The 18,757-nt window shown below is 40.1% G+C and overlaps 1 protein-coding gene across 4 annotated transcripts in view; it reads left to right on the top strand.

The window, feature by feature from the left end:
• Nucleotides 1-12,388: 12,388 nt before the first annotated feature.
• Nucleotides 12,389-18,757, top strand: part of MED23 (mediator complex subunit 23) — a 41,080-nt gene continuing 34,711 nt past the window's right edge. The window contains exons 1-7 of one of the 4 annotated variants that reach the window (XR_004077663.2): nt 12,389-12,619; nt 12,961-12,992; nt 13,153-13,240; nt 15,220-15,344; nt 16,546-16,657; nt 17,552-17,650; nt 18,224-18,325. Coding sequence is in view for 3 of the 4 variants with exons in the window: in XM_006739658.3 (XP_006739721.1) it covers nt 12,572-12,619; nt 12,961-12,992; nt 13,153-13,240; nt 15,220-15,344; nt 16,546-16,657; nt 17,552-17,650; nt 18,224-18,325 (606 nt within the window). In the remaining variant the exon portion in view is untranslated. Of the gene's footprint in view, nt 12,620-12,960; nt 12,993-13,152; nt 13,241-15,219; nt 15,345-16,545; nt 16,658-17,551; nt 17,651-18,223; nt 18,326-18,757 lie in introns of those variants that run through there. The other 3 variants (XM_006739658.3, XM_006739659.3, XM_081828998.1) reach the window with 3 other exon arrangements.

The raw sequence follows: 18,757 nt of genomic DNA, 5'->3' as shown, positions 1-18,757 counted from the left end.
GAAAATATCTTAGTCCTTCAGGTCCTGAGGTGAGTAAACCTCAGGGGATCTACCTAGGGCACACACACGCAGTTATGGTAGAGATGTTAGCATTGTCTGGTGTCTAGTCATATTTTCTACTATAGCAATTCCCCTAAATGAGCCATAAACCCCAACCTCTTTTGAGTGTCTCAAGTCTTAGAAACTTATTCCCAACAGTTCACCTGAACACTGGACTCTGGCCAAATCTACATCCTCCATGCAACTTGGACTTTGGAATAGACTGTCTGGACACCCAGATATGATCCTATAATCTTTAAGTTACTTGAACCTTGGAAGCCGTGCTATGCTTTTCCCCTTTAAACTTTATTTAAAAAAAAAAGATTTTATTTATTTATTTGACAGAGAGAGACAGAGGTAGACACAGAGGGCACAAGCAGGGTGACCGGGAGAGGGAGAAGCAGGCTCTCCGTTGAGCAGGGAGCCCAATGTAGGGCTCCATCCCAGGACCCTGGGATCATCATGACCTGAGCCGAAGGCAGGTGCTTAACCAACTGAGCCACCCAGGTGCCCCCCCCTTAAACTTTAGAACAATCTGCACCTTCTGGGTTCTGAAAGCTTCACTCTGCATATTGTAATGTTTAATGGCCTAGAACATTTGTGCTCTGATAGGCAGCTACCATTACATCTCCCACCAGTCATAAATATTTCTCACACTCTACAAGGTCATCATGAGTTCTGAGAGCTTTTCTAAAATTATAGAAAAACTACTTGCTGCTGTCTTGGGAAAGCGCCAGGGACTGCCACCATCAACTTCCTTAAGTCACATAAACCTGCCCTTTCTGGTTCCCCGAACTAGACCTTGAGTGGCATTTGGACAAGCCAGACTGGGAAAGTCCAGAGGAACTAGACACACTGAGGGAGGTGGTAGAGGTGAGGCAGATACTAGGCTCAGGTCCAGCAGGAAGGAGTCTTTCAAGGTTGAGAGACCTCAAATAACATAATAACAAAGGGGCAGGTGGCCAACTTCAAGGAGGGCCTGTCATAAGGAAAAGGCAGAAAAACATACAGAGATATTAATGAGCATGCTTAGCAAGCAGAAAGCTACCCTGATGGGCAGTTAGTATAGGAAGGGCAGATGCTAGTCCTTGGCAAGTGAAGATCCAATCCTGGACCTGATGCTAGGACTAGCAGTCCTGGTGGGACTTGTGTTAGCAATGCTGAACCAGGGCTGAGAGGCAACATTTTACATGAAGGTCAAAGCAAAAGCTCAGCATGGGCTATAGGACCCAAGTTCTTGAAACTGAAATATAAGTAAAGTGGCTGGGTTACTACACATCCAAACAATGATGATGATAAGGTAGAATCAATGCCCATAGATTGATATCAGTATTTTGCAGTACCTATGTGTGTGAAAAGACATTTTCCAAGATGAAATACATAAAATCGCATTGCTAGTCAATACAGTTGAACATTTATGATCAACTTGGAGATAGAGAACAAGCATTTTGAACCTCAGTTAAACAAAAATTTTCTCCCAACCCTGGAGGGGGAAGAAAAGAGTTCCATACTTCTTATCAGGAAACACTTATTACCAAAAACAAACACGCACACAAACAAAAAACTCTATTATTATTATTATTTTTGAATTTTATCAACAAAAATTTGCAAAAATTTATTTCTTAACTTATTTAAATACACACACATCTTTGATTTTATACACCCATAGCTACATAATATCTTTAGTTTTGCTTCTTGGCCCACAAAGCTTAAAATACTAACTGGCCGTTTGTAACATTGCTAATCCCTAATCTAGCCCTAATTTCTTCCAACTTTCAAAGGCTGCCACTAATGTATTTGACCAGAGAAACTTGCGCCAGTTTGTCACTTGAACCACCAATTACTACCTCTTATGATTCAGAAGTCAGAAACCTGATCTGATACCTCCTATAGCAATCAACATTTCTAAGGCTGTCTCTGGGTCCTGGAGCACTGTTTCTCTTACTTTGCCTGAAGTGCAGAAATAAGCCCTAGTAATGTTAGAATTTTAAGACTCTTTCTTATTTGTTTCAAAACTCAGAAGTAATTTTATTATTATTTTTAAAGATTTTGTTTATTTATTTGATAGAGAGAGTGAGAGAGCACAAGCAGGGAGAAGCAGGCTCCCCGCCGAGCAGGGAGCCCGATGTGGGACTCGATCCCAGGACCCTGGGATCATGACCTGAGCCGAAGGCAGACACTTAACCATCTGAGCCACCCAGGCGCCCCACTCAGAAGTAATTTTAATGCCAAAAATTTTCCAAGCTTTAGTAGGCTCTTCTTGTTTTCAGTGTTCTCAAGTGGACCTCATTTATTACTGAAATTCTAGAGACAGCTCCAGAAAAGACATCTAACAACCAGGGTGTTATCATGCTACCTGAGTTCTCCAAGGCTCTTCAAGGTCCATGACAGTATAGGCTGTGGGTTCATTCTACTTCCCTGAAACCTGGCAGGAACTGGATTATTTCCCAAAACTCAGGAATCTCTCTGGCATGTCAGCTCCATGTGGATAGGAACAAGGTCAGTTTTGGCTCACCATTTGGTCCAGTATCCATCACAAAGTCCAGCACCTAGAAGACATTCAACAGACACTTGTTGAATAAATCATTAATGGTTTCCAAAATAATCTGAGAGGTCTAAGCCCACCCTCATAAATGTCTAGTAAACCAAATTATAATAAATTATAACTTTACTAGATATAACTTTGGATGTGATCCAAATCTTTTCCTACATCCAACATTTCAGAAATAGGTATCATTTCAAAGGTAAGACTCACCCATGAAACAAAGGCACTTTATTTGGATGCTTTCATTCACTTCAGAGTAACAAATAACAACTGAGCACCACCGAGCCCCAGATTTTATGCCAGATGATGCAAAAATGTTTAGTATCTACTCTAAAGAGCTTCAGTCTGGTAGAAGAGACATTTTTTTTTTGATTTTTTTTTTTAAGATTTTATTTATTTATTTGAGAGAGAGAGAATGAGAGACAGAGAGCATGAGACGGAGGAGGGTCAGAGGGAGAAGCAGACTCCCCGCCGAGCAGGGAGCCTGATGCGGGACTCGATCCCGGGACTCCAGGATCATGACCTGAGCCGAAGGCAGTCGCTTAACCAACTGAGCCACCCAGGCGCCCTAGAAGAGACATTTTTAACCATAAAACAGTGTGATATATGCTATGCCAGTGGTATTAATGAAGTGCTAGGGGGATAGAGGAGGAAATAATTAAACTTTTATGAGAGAATTCAGAAAGGTAACAACATGAGTTTGCTAGGGCTGCCATGACAAAATACCCTAGACTGGGTGGCTTAAACAACAGAAATTTACTTTTTCACAATTATGGAAGCTGGAAGTCCAAGATCAAGGTGATGCAGGGTTGGCGTCTCCTAAGGCCTCTCTCCCTGACTTGCCAATGGCCACCTTCTCCCTGTGACTTCCCATGGTTGGCTCTCTGTGCATGCACCTGTCTGTGTCTCTGTCTGCGTCCCAATTTTCTCTTCTTATAAAGGACACTAGCCATATTGATTAGGGCCTACCCTAATGACCTCATATTAACTTAATTACCTTTTTAAAGACTCTATTTTCAAATACAGTCATATTCTGCAGTAGCAGGACTTCACCATATGAATTTTAGGGAAACAAATAATTCCATAACATAAGAGATCACATTTCTAATACACATTATGTAACTTAAAATGTAATTCAAGCACTATTGCTGAGTAGTGGGATCATGAGTCCCATCACCCATGCCAATTATGTTTAGAGCACAGTCTTTGCCAAGGTTTCATGCATTTGCATGTATAGACTTCAAGGGAAGGTCAGTGAGCCACTTGAAATTATGCACAACCTTGATTTTGTGAATATGTGTATATATATGCATATGGGTATATATGTATTTGTTTTCTTTATAGCTTACATCAGGGAAAGAGCTAAACCTTCTAAAAAACAACACTTCACTTTTTTTAAAAGTTTTTATTTATTTATTTGTCAGAGAGAGAGAGAGCATAAGCAGGGTTAGCGGCAGGCAGAGGGAGAAGCAGGCTTCCCGCTGAGCAGGGAACCCGATGAGGGGCTTGATCCCAGGACCCTGGGATCATGATCTGAGCTGAAGGCAGACGCTTAACAGGCTGAGCCACCCTAATGTCCAAAAAAACAAGTTTGAAGGATATAAAGGGACCAATATGGCATGAGAAATGAGACAAATCCAAATTGAGGGACATTCTGCCAAACAACTTATGTGGAACCTTTCAAAAATGTCAATTTTACGAAGTGTGGACAGAAAGGATAACAGAACTATAATCTGAAAGGAGAAACCTAACAACTAAATGCAATGCAAGATCCCTGATTGGATCCTGGAAGAATAAAATGGAGTAAAAATGGAAGAAAAAATGAGAATTGAAGGACACTACTGAGACAAGTGAGGAAATGTGACTATGGATACATTCCAGATAACAGTAGTGAATTGATGTTTAATTTCCTTAGTGTGATAAGTGTATTATGGTTAGGAAAGTCAGGTCCTAGGTGCATTGACTTACAGAAGGCACACGGTGAAATATTTCAGAGTGAAGTTATGATGTCTGTAAATAATTCTCAAATAGTTCACAGAGATAGAATTAGATTGGGAGAGGGACGAAGAAAAGGGAGACAGGAAAAGACAAAGAAATAGTAAATGTGGTAAAATGTTTAAAATATGTGTGTTGATTGTAAAATTCTTGCAATTTTTCTCTAAGCTTTAAATTTTTCAAAATAGTTTGGGGAAAAGAAATAGTCTTTTGAGAAAGCAAATGGGGGATGTGCTCTCCTCCATCTCCCAAACAGGGGAGTAAACTGAAGAAGAAGAAGGCATGAAGCTGAGCACACAGATATTACACAGGAGAGGGCAAAGGAGAATCACCAGGACTCTATCCCCTGGCCAGTAACCTTGAGGCAGATGTAGACAGCAGGCAATCCACACAGGCAGAGGATCCAAGAGGGATGTCCCCAAGAGGAAGATAAGTTAGTGAATACTTTATGTGCCTCGTTCCTGAGAGGGGATTTACATCTCTGACAGAGGTTTCTGGATGAATTAGTAATAGGCACATCCAAAACTGAGCAAAGAAAAAAAAATAAGACAATTATTATTTTTTAAAAGATTTTATTTATTTATTTGACAGAGAGAGACACAGCGAGAGAGGGAACACAAGCAGGGGGAGTGGGAGAGGGAGAAGCAGGCTCCCCACTGAGCCCGGAGCCCGATGTGGGACTCGATCCCAGGATCCTGGGACCATGACCAGAGCCGAAGGCAGACACTTAACAGACTGAACCACCCAGGCACCTCTATTTATTTATTTGAGAGAGAGAGAGTGCACAGAGGGAGAGGGAGAAGCAGACTCCCCACGGAGCAGGAAGCCCAATGTGGGACTCCAGCCCAGGACCCCGGGATCATGACCTGAGCTGAAGGCAGACACTTGACCACTTAACCAACTGAGCCACTCAGGCACCCCCGTAAGACAATTATTAACTCCCAAAACAAAACAAAAAGTGGTACAGAAAAGGGAAATGTAATCACAATGCCCTGTGTTGCTAAACTGTAAATAATAGCTACAGAGTCAGAACAGTATGACCGGTCTGTAATTACTTACTTAACAAATTCTGATACATGAGTAGGTTGGAGAAGGAGGAAATGTGAAGCATATCAGGGAACACTACATACTCCTCTTTCATGGTAAGAAGTTGAAATATAGTATCTAAAACTGAAATAGCAAAAAATAGTAGACTAAAGCATGTTATTTAGAAAAAGAATTGAAAGTGGCTAGCTTCTGGGAAATGAGAGGTGAGGAGAAGTTTGGTTGAAAGCTGTTATTTTTTTTAATACAAGCTTTGGAGACTTATTCATCTTTATTAATATTTACATATAGTGCTTTGAAAAATTATAACAGCAAAAAGGAGTTAAGTATTATCAATAGTATTATCAATTGATTTCACAGTGTATAATGAGAAAATTAAATTTAAACTTTAAAAAAATTAAAGTTTTTAATTCTGGGGGCGCCTGGGTGGCTCAGTCAGTTGAGCATCTGCCTTCAGCTCAGGTCATGATCTCAGGGTCCTGGGATGGAGCCCCGCATCGGGCTCCCTGCTCAGTGGGGAGCCTGCTTCTTGCTTTGCCTCTGATGCTCCCCCTGCTTGTGCTCTCTCTCTGTCAAAAAAAACAAAAAACAAAAACAACTTTAGGCATGCCTGGGTAGCTCAGTTGTTGGGCGTCTGCCTTCGGCTCCGATCATGATCTCAGGGTCCTGGGATCAAGTCCAGCATCGGGCTCCCTGCTCGGCGGGAAGCCTGCTTCTCCCTCTCCCACTGCCCCCTGCTTGTGTTCCCTCTCTCGCTGTGTCTCTCTCTGTCAAATAAATAAATAAAATCTTTAAAAAAAAAAAATTTAGCCTTTGGGGCTCAGTTGGTTAAGCATCTGCCTTCTGCTCAGGTCATGATCTCAGGGTCCTGGAATCAAGTCCCGCATCGGGCTCCCTACTCGGCGGGAAGCCTGCTTCTCCCTCTCCCACTCCCCCTGCTTGTGTTCCCTCTCTCGCTGTGTCTCTCTCTGTCAAATAAATAAAATCTTTTAAAAAAACTTTAAAAAAAGTTTTTAACTCTACACAACACAATGAACACTACTGTCATGAGTTAAAGTACTGTCTGAATCAAAACATCTCTACACAAATAAAACGATCTAGGAAAAACGAGGTGTTTACAAAGCAGAATAAATTATAAGAATTAGAATAATTAGGCTGTGACATTTATGTGGTAAGATTTAAAAAACAATAAATTTGGAGTTAAAAAGCCATTCTTTCAAAAGAAAGAAAGAAAGAAAAAAAATGAAGTAGCTTGGATTGAGGAAATTTAAATATGAGTCTGTAGGAAAGGAAAAGCCAAGGAAGGATCCAGAGTCAGAGAGTAACATAATGGAAGATGTGCTTTCAGAATATTTCCCTGGCTCTAGAGAATAGAGTGGACTGGAGTGGGGAGAGACAAAGGCAGAGAGGCCAGGCAGGTGCGGCCGTCACAGTCCTAGAGAGAGGTGACAAGCTCAATGAAGCTGGTGGAAACAGGTAAGTGCCAGCCTAGAGAAACACAACTGCAGCACCTCTGAGCTTAGAGACTGATTCTAAACTCAGGTGGCCAGGAAACGGTGGGGGGGCCCTTAGCAGAGAGAGGGGGCACCAGGAGGACAGTCTAGTTTTCTAGAAAGATGGATGACAAGTTAGGTTTCGGACCTAATAAGGTCGAATTATTTAGGGAACATACATGTTGAAATACTCAGCATCAGAAGCGAAGAGAATATCTTCTCGGAAAGTCTCCACTCTATTTTTTTTTTAGGTGTTACTTTATAACAAATAGTCAATCTCTCCCATCTCTCTCAGGTAGCCAATATTGATATGTAGGCATTTAGATTAGCTTTCTGTGGGAGCGCCTGGGTGGCTCAGTCAGTTAAGCCTCTGACTCTTGATCTCAGCTCAGGTCTTGATCTAGGGGCTGTGAGGTCAAGCCCCCGTTGAGCTCCATGCTGGGCATGGAACCTACTTAAAACAAACAAACAAAAAGACAGATTAGTTTTCTGTGGCTGCTATAGCAACTTTTCACAAACTTAGTGGCTTAATTCAACACATTTATTTTACTAGTGTGCTACAGGTCTCGTTAGGCTAAAATCAAGGTGTCTGTGTGGCTGGGTTCCCTTCTGGAGGCTCTCGGGGGAGAATCTGGTTCGTTACCTTTTCCAGCTTCTAGAAGTCACCCACACTCCTTGGCTAATGATTCCCTTTCTCTATCTTCTAAGCCAGAAATCTTGCATCTCTTTGACTATTCTTCCTTAGTCATGTCTTCTGGTTCTCCTCTTCCAGCTCCCTCTTCTACTTTCAAGGACCTTTTTGATTACACTGGGTCTATCCAAATAATCCAGGGTAGTCCCCCTAGTTTAAGGTCAGCTAATTACCAATCTTAACTCCATTTGCAACTTTAATTACCCTTTGCCATGAAATCTAACATCTTTTCAGGTTCTGGAGATGAGGATATGGACATACTTGGGGGGCTATTATTTTGCCCACCAGATGTAAAAATACTTCCATACTTTCTCCCGATGCATGTAAGCACATACCTATAAAGAGAGATAGTGGCTGGCATTTTCTTTCTTCTCTTCTTCTATCCTTCCCTTCTTCCCTCCTCCCCTCCCAGGCTTTCTCCCTTCTCCTTTCTCTTCTTTCCTTCCCAACAAAAATGGAATTGCCGTGTGTGTACTTAAAAGGAGCAGTCCTCAAGATTATCCTCACTTCTGACACCCATTCCAAGTTTGGAAGTCCCTAAGACAACACTTAGTTTTGATAATTTTCTAGAAAGACTCATATTATACCCATGGTTATGGTTTATTATAGCTAAAAGATACATATGGATATCAGCCAAGGAGAAAAGGCACATAAGACAGAGTCTAGAGAAGTTCCAAACAGAGTTTCCGGTTTTCCTCCTCCCATGGAGTTGTGGACGGCATTACTTTCCTGGCATCAATACATGACAACATAAATGAAACATCACTAACCAGTAAAGCTCTCTTGAGTCCAATGTCCAGAGATTATTGGGGCTATACCATGTAGGTGTGGTTGATGCCTCTGTAGCTGAATTCAATCTCCAATCCCTCCAGAGGTTGACCTCATGAGCCAAATTTCCTCACCCCAAGTCACATTGTTAGACTACCTAGGGTATTTTGAGGGCCCCAGGCAAACCAAAACACAGCACAACATTCCAAGGGCTTCAACATTATCCTTCAGAAGTCAAGGGCAAAGACCAGATTTTCATTTCATTGATGAATCCATGAGATAATTTATCTGCTTGGAACCTGAAACCCACCTTACTATCCACACGTTCCTTTACAATCTCAATATTCTTTCAGTCATCATTCATTCATTCATTTCATTCATTCATTCATTTATGACTTATACTAGAATTTGGAATAGAAAACATAAAGATACAGATGGTACCCTTATTTTGCTCACATGTTGATGGGGTATGCCTCCTTTCTACTCCCATCCTCCAAAGGCCTTAAGCTGCTTCATCTCCACCCTCAAAATCTAGGGTTTGCAGCTTCCCTTTACATTTGCTATATCCTATTCCTTAGGGAAGAAGGTATACCCCTGGACCCTCAAATGTATTTCTTCTACACCATGTGCTTGTTTTAAAATTTCTTTTTTTCTTTTTCTTTTCCTTTTTTTTTTTTTTTAATCTTTTATCTTTCTTACCGCTCACTCCATTATTTACAAACCCAAAGCAAACATCTCATTAGCTACTGACTCAGACTACTCACCCGGACTTTCAGGGCCCTCCAGTTCTGAATGATGCCTACACTGGCCTCACTTTCCAGGCTGATTCAAGTATTTGTCTTGAGTCCAGCACTAACAATGATCTGAATGTACCAGCCTTTTTCACAGAGACGTCCTGGGTGCTCTCAGTGTGTTCCCGTCTTGCTGATCACCTCCACCTCCATTCCTACCTTTACTTATTTCTTGAATTTCTGACTTAGTTCCTGTTCCCAGCACCAAGCCTCCACCTGGAATGAGTTCATTTGCACTGGTTTGATCATTAGCACATTTCCTTGGGTGCAGTTTTATGTTCAGCTTTGCTCAGTCTGCTTTGAGCTGCCCCAGGTAATTATTCTTCCTGCTGAAAGCTTGGTCATTTTTGAGGAAAGCTAAGACAGTTGATACGTTACACATTCAAGCATATCTCCAACCAGTCCTTTCCTTAATATGTTTTTTTTTTTCTTCCTTCTAGTGAACACTTAATGGTTTGACATTTTCTGCTGAGGAAATTATATTCCATTTTATAGAAATTTCAAGGTAAGGATTTAGAAGAATATTTTAACTGAATGGACTGACTCTTGATTATGGCATACAGAATTGACAGAACCACTCTGTCACTGACGGCTGTTCTCATTAAATATTGCTGAAGAAATAAAAGAAGACTTACTTAAATGGAGAGATCTACCATATTTGTGGGCTAAAAGACTCAATATTGTTTATGTATCAGTTATCCCCAAATTACTCTATAGATTGAATTTAATCCTAATAAAAATCCCAGTATTTTTTTTTTTGTCAAATAGATGAGCTGATTCTAAAATTATATGGAAATGCAAAGAACATAGAATAACCAAAATAATCTTTTTTTTTTTTAAAGATTGTATTTATTTATTTGACAGAGAGAGACACAGCGAGAGAGGGAACACAAGCAGGGGGAGTGGGAGAGGGAGAAGCAGGCTCCCCGCAGAGCAGGGAGCCCGATGCGGGACTCGATCCCAGGACCCTGGGATCATGACCTGAGCCGAAGGCAGTCGCTTAACCAACTGAGCCACCCAGGTGCCCTAACCAAAATAATCTTGAAAAAATATTAAAATTGGAGAACTTAGGCTATCCTACTTCAAGAATTGCTGATAAGCTACAGTAATTGAGACATTATGATATTGGCATAACAATTGGAACTCTCACACATTTGTAGTATTAGAGTATAAAAATGGTAAACACCAGTTTGGGGAACTGTTTGGCAATTTTTTATAAAGTTAAACATATACTTACCACATGACCCCAAAATTCTGCTCCTAGGCATTTACCAACAGAAAAGATAACATATGTCTGCAGGGAGGCTTGTTCAAGAGTGCTCATAGCAACTTTATTCACATTATTCAAAAACTGAGAATAATCTAAATGTCCACCAACAGGTGAATTGATAAACAAGCTCTGGTATACTCATAAAATGGAATGATACACATGGATGGATCTCAAAATATGCAGTTGCATGAAAGAAGCTAGACACAAAAGAGTACATACTGTGTGCTTCCCATTATATAAACTTCAAGAACATGCAAATTAATTAGCGGTTACAGAAATTAAAACAGTGTTTGCCTCTGGAAGGGGGATTGGCTGCAAAGGAACATCAGGAACTTCCCGTGTATGAAAATACTCCGTATCTTGACTGAAGTCGTAGTTAAATCAGTGTAAATATTTGTCAAGATTGGACCTGTACATGTAAAATTTAGGTGTTTCATTGTTTATAGATGATACATCGATTGAAAAAATGAATATTGGGGGAAAATACATCAAGGTCTAGGACTAGATGGTCAATTTTTATTTAATGGATGAAGCATCAGCAAGCATGATATAAAAATTAAATTGTATTTGGTTATGAAAAAAAGATGTAATTCTTTCCTGACCATTCTATCTTTTTAACTACACAAGCCCTGGCTAATATTAAGATTTGCTAGCATTTGCTGAGAACATACTGATTTGGAAACAGTGGAGGCATGGAAATCTGCCTGACAGTAACTGAAAACTCTTAGAAGTGTATCTGATTAAAGATAGTCCAAAATAAGATAATGTGGTTAGCATACAAAAAAGAACAATAGATTGTTAGGCTACTTAGATTTTAATAATTCTGGCTCTGTCATCCTTCTAGCTTGTACATTCTACAAAATTGATTCCTGCAATACAGTTCATCAGGTACCTAACATTGTGTCTAACACTGAGCAAAGGGTGAACAAATATTTCATATATGAAGTACTCTACTACTTATGCACTAAGGTGTTATATGAACATAAGGAAGAGACCCTACATCAACTTGAACTAGGAGGGCAGGCTTCCAGGAATATGTCAAACGGATGCTTGGAAGAATACAGCGGTGGGGCGGGCACTCCCCGCAGTGCACTTAGCCACTGCTCTGACCCTGCCAATGGATCAGCCTTCCTATATGCCAACCATTCTCCACCCCTACCTTCACCAAAGATGCTCTAGGTATTCAGTAATTGATAAATATTATTTTACATGATTATAACTAAAAACGGTAGATATTTAAAAATTTTTTAAACGGTAGATATTATTATTTGATTAATTAAAAATCAGTAATAATGCGTTCTTTTTTTTTTTTTTTTTGACCTTTATTAAAAGCCTACTATGTGTCAGGCACTGTGCAAGGCACTGAGGTTACCATACTTGAGAAGACATGGTCCCTGTCATCAAGAAAGTTGTGTTTCAACTGGCTCCAGAAGGTCAGTAGCTCACGGACATCAGGTTGACCTAGGTTGCAGGAGGAGCTCTTCTCGCCGGCTGCCGTTCCCTGGGCTCCAAGCTTTTTTCCTTCCCAGTAGGCAAAAGCATTAGTCCAGAGCAGGAAGCAACTCCCGCTCCAGCCGGGAGGTGGCGGCCTGCAGCCGACGACGCCTCGGGGTGACGTAGGCTCAAGGCTCCACTTGAGGGCGCTCTCGTCTGGCTCGGCGGGTCGGCCTTCTTCATGAGCGGAACCAAGGGGCTGCGTCCCTGGTTTCTGCAGGTTTCATTATCCGCACGCACCCGGCGCTTCCCGGCTTCCGTGCGGGCGCCGGCGGTTTGCTGGGCGGGGGAGGGGGAATCCTCTCGGCTGAGCGCTTGAGAGAAAAGGCAAGCTCCGCGAGCTGAGGTTTCCTGCGGGCGTCTCCGCCTCTCTGCCCGTCAATTCCCGGAGCTCGGGCCTCACCCGGGCCGCGCGCCGGGCGTCCGGGGAAGGCGGGGGCGATGGTGCAGATGGAGACGCAACTGCAGAGCATTTTTGAGGATGTGGTGGTGAGTGGAGCCGCCAGGGATCCAGGGCGGTGGCTGGGGAGGGGGAGACCCCCGGAGCCCAGCCCGGGCTACCTCTCCCCCTCCTCTCCTTTGTTATGACACCTTGTGTGCCTGCGAGGGTTTAGCGGGTGTCAGAATGCTGTCAAATTCAAAGTCTCCTGTGAAGTCCACAGCGCCCTGCATGACAGGCCAGGCCGGAAATGGTATTTTGTGCGGGTCCCTGGTTAAGGTGATTTGTCCCATATGATAATGTTTTCCTCAGGGAGGTCCCTCCTTTCTTTTCTTTTCTTTCCTTTTTTTTTGTTTTTGTTTTTACATCGCTTACTTTTTGTTTTTTACAGAAAACGGAAATTATAGAAGAGGCTTTTCCTGGGTGAGTATATATGCATGGCAGATTTTTGTGGTTTTACGTGTGTATCTTTGTAAGATTTTACTTAGGTTTGTCTTGAAGGTATCTAAGATCCATAAGATTCTGGTTATGTTGAATTACCCTTTTAGAACTCGTGGCAAATAATGTGATTTTTGCTTTTTAGAATGTTTATGGACACCCCTGAAGATGAAAAAACAAAACTGATTAGCTGTCTAGGGGCCTTCAGACAGTTCTGGGGTGGTCTGTCTCAGGTGAGCACTGCATTTTTACTACATTCAGCTGACGATTTTTGATGCCTTCTTTTTTACATTACTTTGATGTCGCTGTGAAGGTCTTTCTGGAAAGGGACAAGTAAAAATGTCATTTCTTATTTGTATATTCTGGTTTCCATTTGTTTCAATTTGCATTTTTCCAGTGGAGAACCTGTAGTAAGAAGTCAAACTGATGACAGCACAGTGAGAGATGTCTTTAAAAATCTCCCCCGGGTTACATTATATAAAACCATTTTCATCCTATTCTGATTTATTTGGTGCATGTGAAAACAGCTCTGGTAGGGATTTTAAAAGATACAAATTTCATTCAACAAAGGAACTAGCAAAGCATTGATACAAAGATACTTTGATTAAAAATACAGTAAAGAAACAAAGATGCCACAATAAGGATACTATAACAAAGATACAAAGATATTCTTTTTTTTTTTTTTTTCAAAATTTTATTTATTTGTCAGAGAGAGAGCGCACAAGCAGGGGGAGCGGCAGGCAGAGGGAGAAGCAGGCTCCCCGCTGAGCAGGGAGCCCGATGCGGAACTCGATCCCAAAACCCTGGGATCACGACCTGACCTGAAGGCAGACACTTAACCGACTGAGCCACCCAGGTGTCCCTACAAAGATATTCTAATAAAAATGAGGAAAGGAGCAGTAAAACTTAGTAACAAAGAACGGTCACCAGAAAATGTATCCATGAAAAAGACAAAATGTGTGATCCTTACAGAGTTGGTATTCCAGTAGTGTATTATCTTCTCATGGTGTATTCTTGGTAGGAAAATGAGAACTGTTTTCATTTGAGCCACTGGTGGTGAGACTTGCTACTCAAACATGGGTCACATAATGGCGTACGTTCATTTTTTTAAAAATCTTGTTTTAATTACCTTCTAATAGGTAATCTATTCATATGGCTCCAAATGCAAATGGTACCAAAAGGGGAACCCAATGAACAGTCTGCCTTCCATCTCCCTTAGCTTAATCACCAGCTCTTTTTCATATCAGCAGCCAGTATCCCCAGTTTGTTGCCTTCTGGAAGTTTTTACATATATAGGATCCCATTTTTATAGAACATTCATATAATGTGTTCACTGTTCATTAACACCTTTTTTCCTCCTATTCACTTCTGAAAGTAATTCTATATCATTCTGTTGAAAGTTACGTCTGCCTTTTTTTCTTACAGCAGCATAATCTATTATGTGGCTGCACCTTCCTTTATTTAACCAGTCCCCTACTGACTGACGTTTAGGTTATTTCTTAACTTCTCCACTTTAAACAATTATATAATGCACAGGACATTATTATGCACAAAAACAATATTATGCACAGGACACTGAATACATTCCTGGAAGTAATATTGCTAGGTTAGAGGGTATGTCTATTTATAATTTTTATAGAAATTGCTTAATAGCCTTCCATAAACATCATACCAATTTATACCCCTCTAGCAATGTGTAAGAGTATCTTCCCTAGGGCTTCACGGTAGGGTGTTAGTGAATTTTTTTGATGTTTGCCAATCTAAAACAGGAGAAATTATATCTCATGGTTTATTTTGCATTTCTTTGCTGTTGAACATCTTTTCAACATCTTTTAATTTTTTAATAATCCATTAAACATTCTATGAATTAAGGACGGCCCTTGTTTTCAAGAAGTTTATATCCTAATGGGGGAGTCATGAAGAAAATACATATTTCTAAATCAGCAATATACATTCAACAATAGAAGTGTATATGAGGGATGGTGGTAGTGCAGAGGAAGAGGACATGTAGGACATGGGGACTACATTTTGATTAAACTGAAGTACTAAATCTGAATTCATCCACTTTTTTTTTAATTGTTTTCATCCATGCATGTTTATAATGGAGTATTTCATTCATAGTCTTGATATACTCCCAGGTGTAGTACTAGGTATTTGTCAGTTATAAAATATCACTTTGGACCTAAAATGTAATCATTTTCTAATTTTCCAGGAATCTCATGAACAATGCATCCAGTGGATTGTTAAATTTATTCATGGCCAGCATAGTCCTAAAAGAATTTCTTTTCTTTATGACTGCTTAGCAATGGCAGTGGAGACTGGTCTCCTTCCACCCAGGTATGTTTAATGGTGGATATGAGCAATCCAAAGAATTTTGTTTTTTTTAATTAATGTTTGGTAATTGGTCAAGATTGTTATAAAAGGATGAAGGAATGAAGAAGGAAGTTAGGCTCAACAAGTAATCCTTCAGGGCGCCTGGGTGGCTCAGTCGTTAAGCGTCTGCCTTCGGCTCAGGTCGTGATCCCAGGGTCCTGGGATCGAGTCCCACATTGGGCTCCTTGCTTGGCAGAGAGCCTGCTCCTCCCTCTCCCACCCCCCCTGCCTGTGTTCCCTCTCTCGCTGTGTCTCTCTCTGTCAAATAAATAAATAAAATCTTTAAAAAAAAAAACAAAACAAGTAATCCTTCATAAAACCTCAGGTTTTAGTTTCCAGGATGTAGTATTCTTAGAATTGTGTATTTAAAGGTTCAAAACCAGGCAGCCTTTACCTTTCAGCCCAGGGGCTACGATCATTTAACATTTTATTCACACTCATGGTTATAGTGGTTGACTGAGTTGAGGAGGCAGTTTTATCTCAGGGTCTTGTGACTGCAATCCAATGGTGTTCATGGCTGTAGTTACGACAGGTTTCCCCATTCATATGTCTGGTGGTTGATGCCTGGCTGTCATCTGGAACCTTAGCTGGGGCTGTTGGCTAGAACCTACACAGGCTCTGTCCATGTGACCTGGACTTTCCCACAGCATGATGGTGTCCAAGACCAAGCATTCAAAACAAGGCTAGGGAGAAGTTTACATTACCTTGTCTTGGGGGTCGTAAGTGTCCCTTTTGCCATAGTCTTAGGCCTGCCCACGTTTAGGGGAAGAGAATGTAGACCCTTCTCCCACCTCTTCATGGGAGGAGTATCAGTGTCACCCTTCAGAAGAGCACGTGGGATTGAAAAGCTTGTTGCAGCCATCTTGGAAAAATACAATCTACCACAAACTGATAGATGGTAAACATTTAATCAATAGCTTTTGGTAAATTTCTTTCTAGTAAAAATATAACAATATTATTTAGTTCTGTTTTGGGTTCTATCTTTCACACAAGTAAAAAACATAATACACCATATATATAATTTTTTTTAACTATTCTTGAGTAGTAATGTACCTTTCTGAAGAACAAAATGACAGATATCATATCCAGAGTACACAGACCTTGGCTATTGGAGAACTTGGCAAAATTCTGTCTTGTAACTGGAATGGGTATTCTTATTTTCTAGGATGGTTTGTGAATCCCTGATAAACTCCGACACACTTGAATGGGAAAGAACACAACTTTGGTCCTTAACATTTAAACTGGTTCGGAAAATAATTGGGGGAGTGGATTACAAGGTATTTTTTCCTAATTAGAAAAAGTAATCACTTTCAGACATGAATAATTTTTCAGTGTGTATATCTTAATTTCTGATGGGAGAATTGAAGTGGAAGCATTTACAAAATCTATGTTTTGTTATATTTCCTAAGGGGACTTAAAATTGCTCAGTTTTTTTGTTTTTTTCTCTCTCTCTTTAGTTTTCTTAGCAGGTTAACATGAAGTTTTTACCTTCTTATTTGTATGGTGCTTTATAATTGTTTCTAATTTCTCTCATGTGTATGTTTTGTCTATCTTTTTTACAAGATTGATCACACAGTTTATACTCAATAAATGCATGTAGAATGAAATTTCTTCTCCATGTATCAGATTCTGCTCTAAAGTAATGCAACTGGTAATAGATAAGAGGAGATGACCAATTAACAGACTAGCTTTATTGGATAAGTGATGGATGAGAAGGGGGAATAAAGTTAGAATATGACAAAGGGAGTGAGCAGAAGGAATCACCTTCCGGAAAGTTTAACATTATGGCCCATGTCTCAGAGTATTTTCAAGTTCTATTCAAATTATTTCTGCCTCTAAGCCCAAATTAAGCTTTTTGGACTGTTGTAACAGTAGAAACTCTTGTAATGTTGTGAGGATCCAGAAAGCTTAGCAGAGTGTGGAATGATTAATTTTTATTTGTAAGGGACTTTCTTTGTTCATTCATATTCTTTAGAATTCTATTTTGGAACATGACTTTTCGTTTGGGCTAATGTTAGGGACTTGAATGGGAGCTCTGATTCAGAAAAATTAAAGATGTGATCTTGAAGGTAACTTTTTTCCTGAGTATATAATGTTGAAATCTTTAGGTGTTTTAACTAGCACAGGGGGCACTACTTAGTTTTAACCTATGGGTTTTTTTCTTATATCAGGGTGTTCGAGATCTCTTAAAAGTGATTTTGGAGAAAATCTTGACAATTCCCAATACAGTGAGCTCAGCTGTTGTACAGCAGCTTCTAGCAGCAAGAGAGGTAATTTAGACATGTCTGCAGTTCATTGATCATAACCTCAAAAAAAATAGTTTTATATAGTTCTGTGCCTTTAAAACATGGTAGTCTGTGGACTGTTCCATTTGTGTACTTCTACAAAAATCACTTCTAGTTTTAAAGATGCTGTTTTATTTGTATTATATTTCAAAAGAAAATTTTAAACTTTAACTCATGGCTTTTAATTGAGAAAACAACAATATAGACATTAAAATATTTTTAGCTGTTAAAAGACTTTAGCCTATGGGCCACTTAAAAGATCTTTGTGCTTTGTAACTGATGTTGCAAGAATTATAACTTTGGTCAGTTGCTTTCCTGTTGGAGTCTACCAGTATTTAAAGCAATGTTACTTAGTGACATCCATTTCATTGTTCATTAATCTTCATTTTTAGAGATTCTTCACATATAAATGAATTCTTTGTGCTACAGATTAAGCCCAATAAATCCATGAAGTAATATCTTTGCTTTTAATATCTTTGTTGTTGCCACTGTTGCATTTAAAGGGCTTTTCTGTGGAACTAACCAAGAAGAATAACATTGCTCTTTTATTTTTCTTAGGTTATAGCATATATCTTGGAAAGAAATGCCTGTTTATTACCAGCCTACTTTGCAGTCACAGAGATTAGGAAACTATATCCTGAAGGAAAACTTCCACACTGGGTAAATCTGATATTTTCCAAGTTTTGGGGGGGGAGCAATTTTAATAAAAAATAGTTACATTAATCTTATTTTTGTGTGCTTATTTTTAAAATGGTCACTTTTATCCTGAGATAAAATGTACTTTTTTATCATTATAATGTATTTCTTTTATTTCTCTGCTATCCTGTTGAGACAGTTTCTTTTCTTTTTTTTTTTCTTTTTAAGATTTATTTCTTTATTAGAGAGAGAGAACGCGCCTGGGGTGGGGGAGGCAGAGGGAGTGGGGGAGAGAGAATCTCAAGCAGACTCCCTGTTGAGCACAGAGCCTGACACAGGGCTTGATCTCACAACACCAAGATCGTGACCTGAGCCAAAATCAAGAGTTGGACAGTTAACCAATGGAGCCACCAGGCACCCCAAGACAGTTTCTATATCATGTGTGAAAATATGCCA

Source organism: Leptonychotes weddellii, chromosome 8 (assembly GCF_054177405.1).
Source record: "Leptonychotes weddellii isolate Sample4059 chromosome 8, ASM5417740v2, whole genome shotgun sequence".
NCBI classification, from domain to species: domain Eukaryota; kingdom Metazoa; phylum Chordata; class Mammalia; order Carnivora; family Phocidae; genus Leptonychotes; species Leptonychotes weddellii.
The sequence above is the reverse complement of the archived record's forward strand: the minus strand, read 5'-3'. Positions and strand labels throughout refer to the sequence as shown.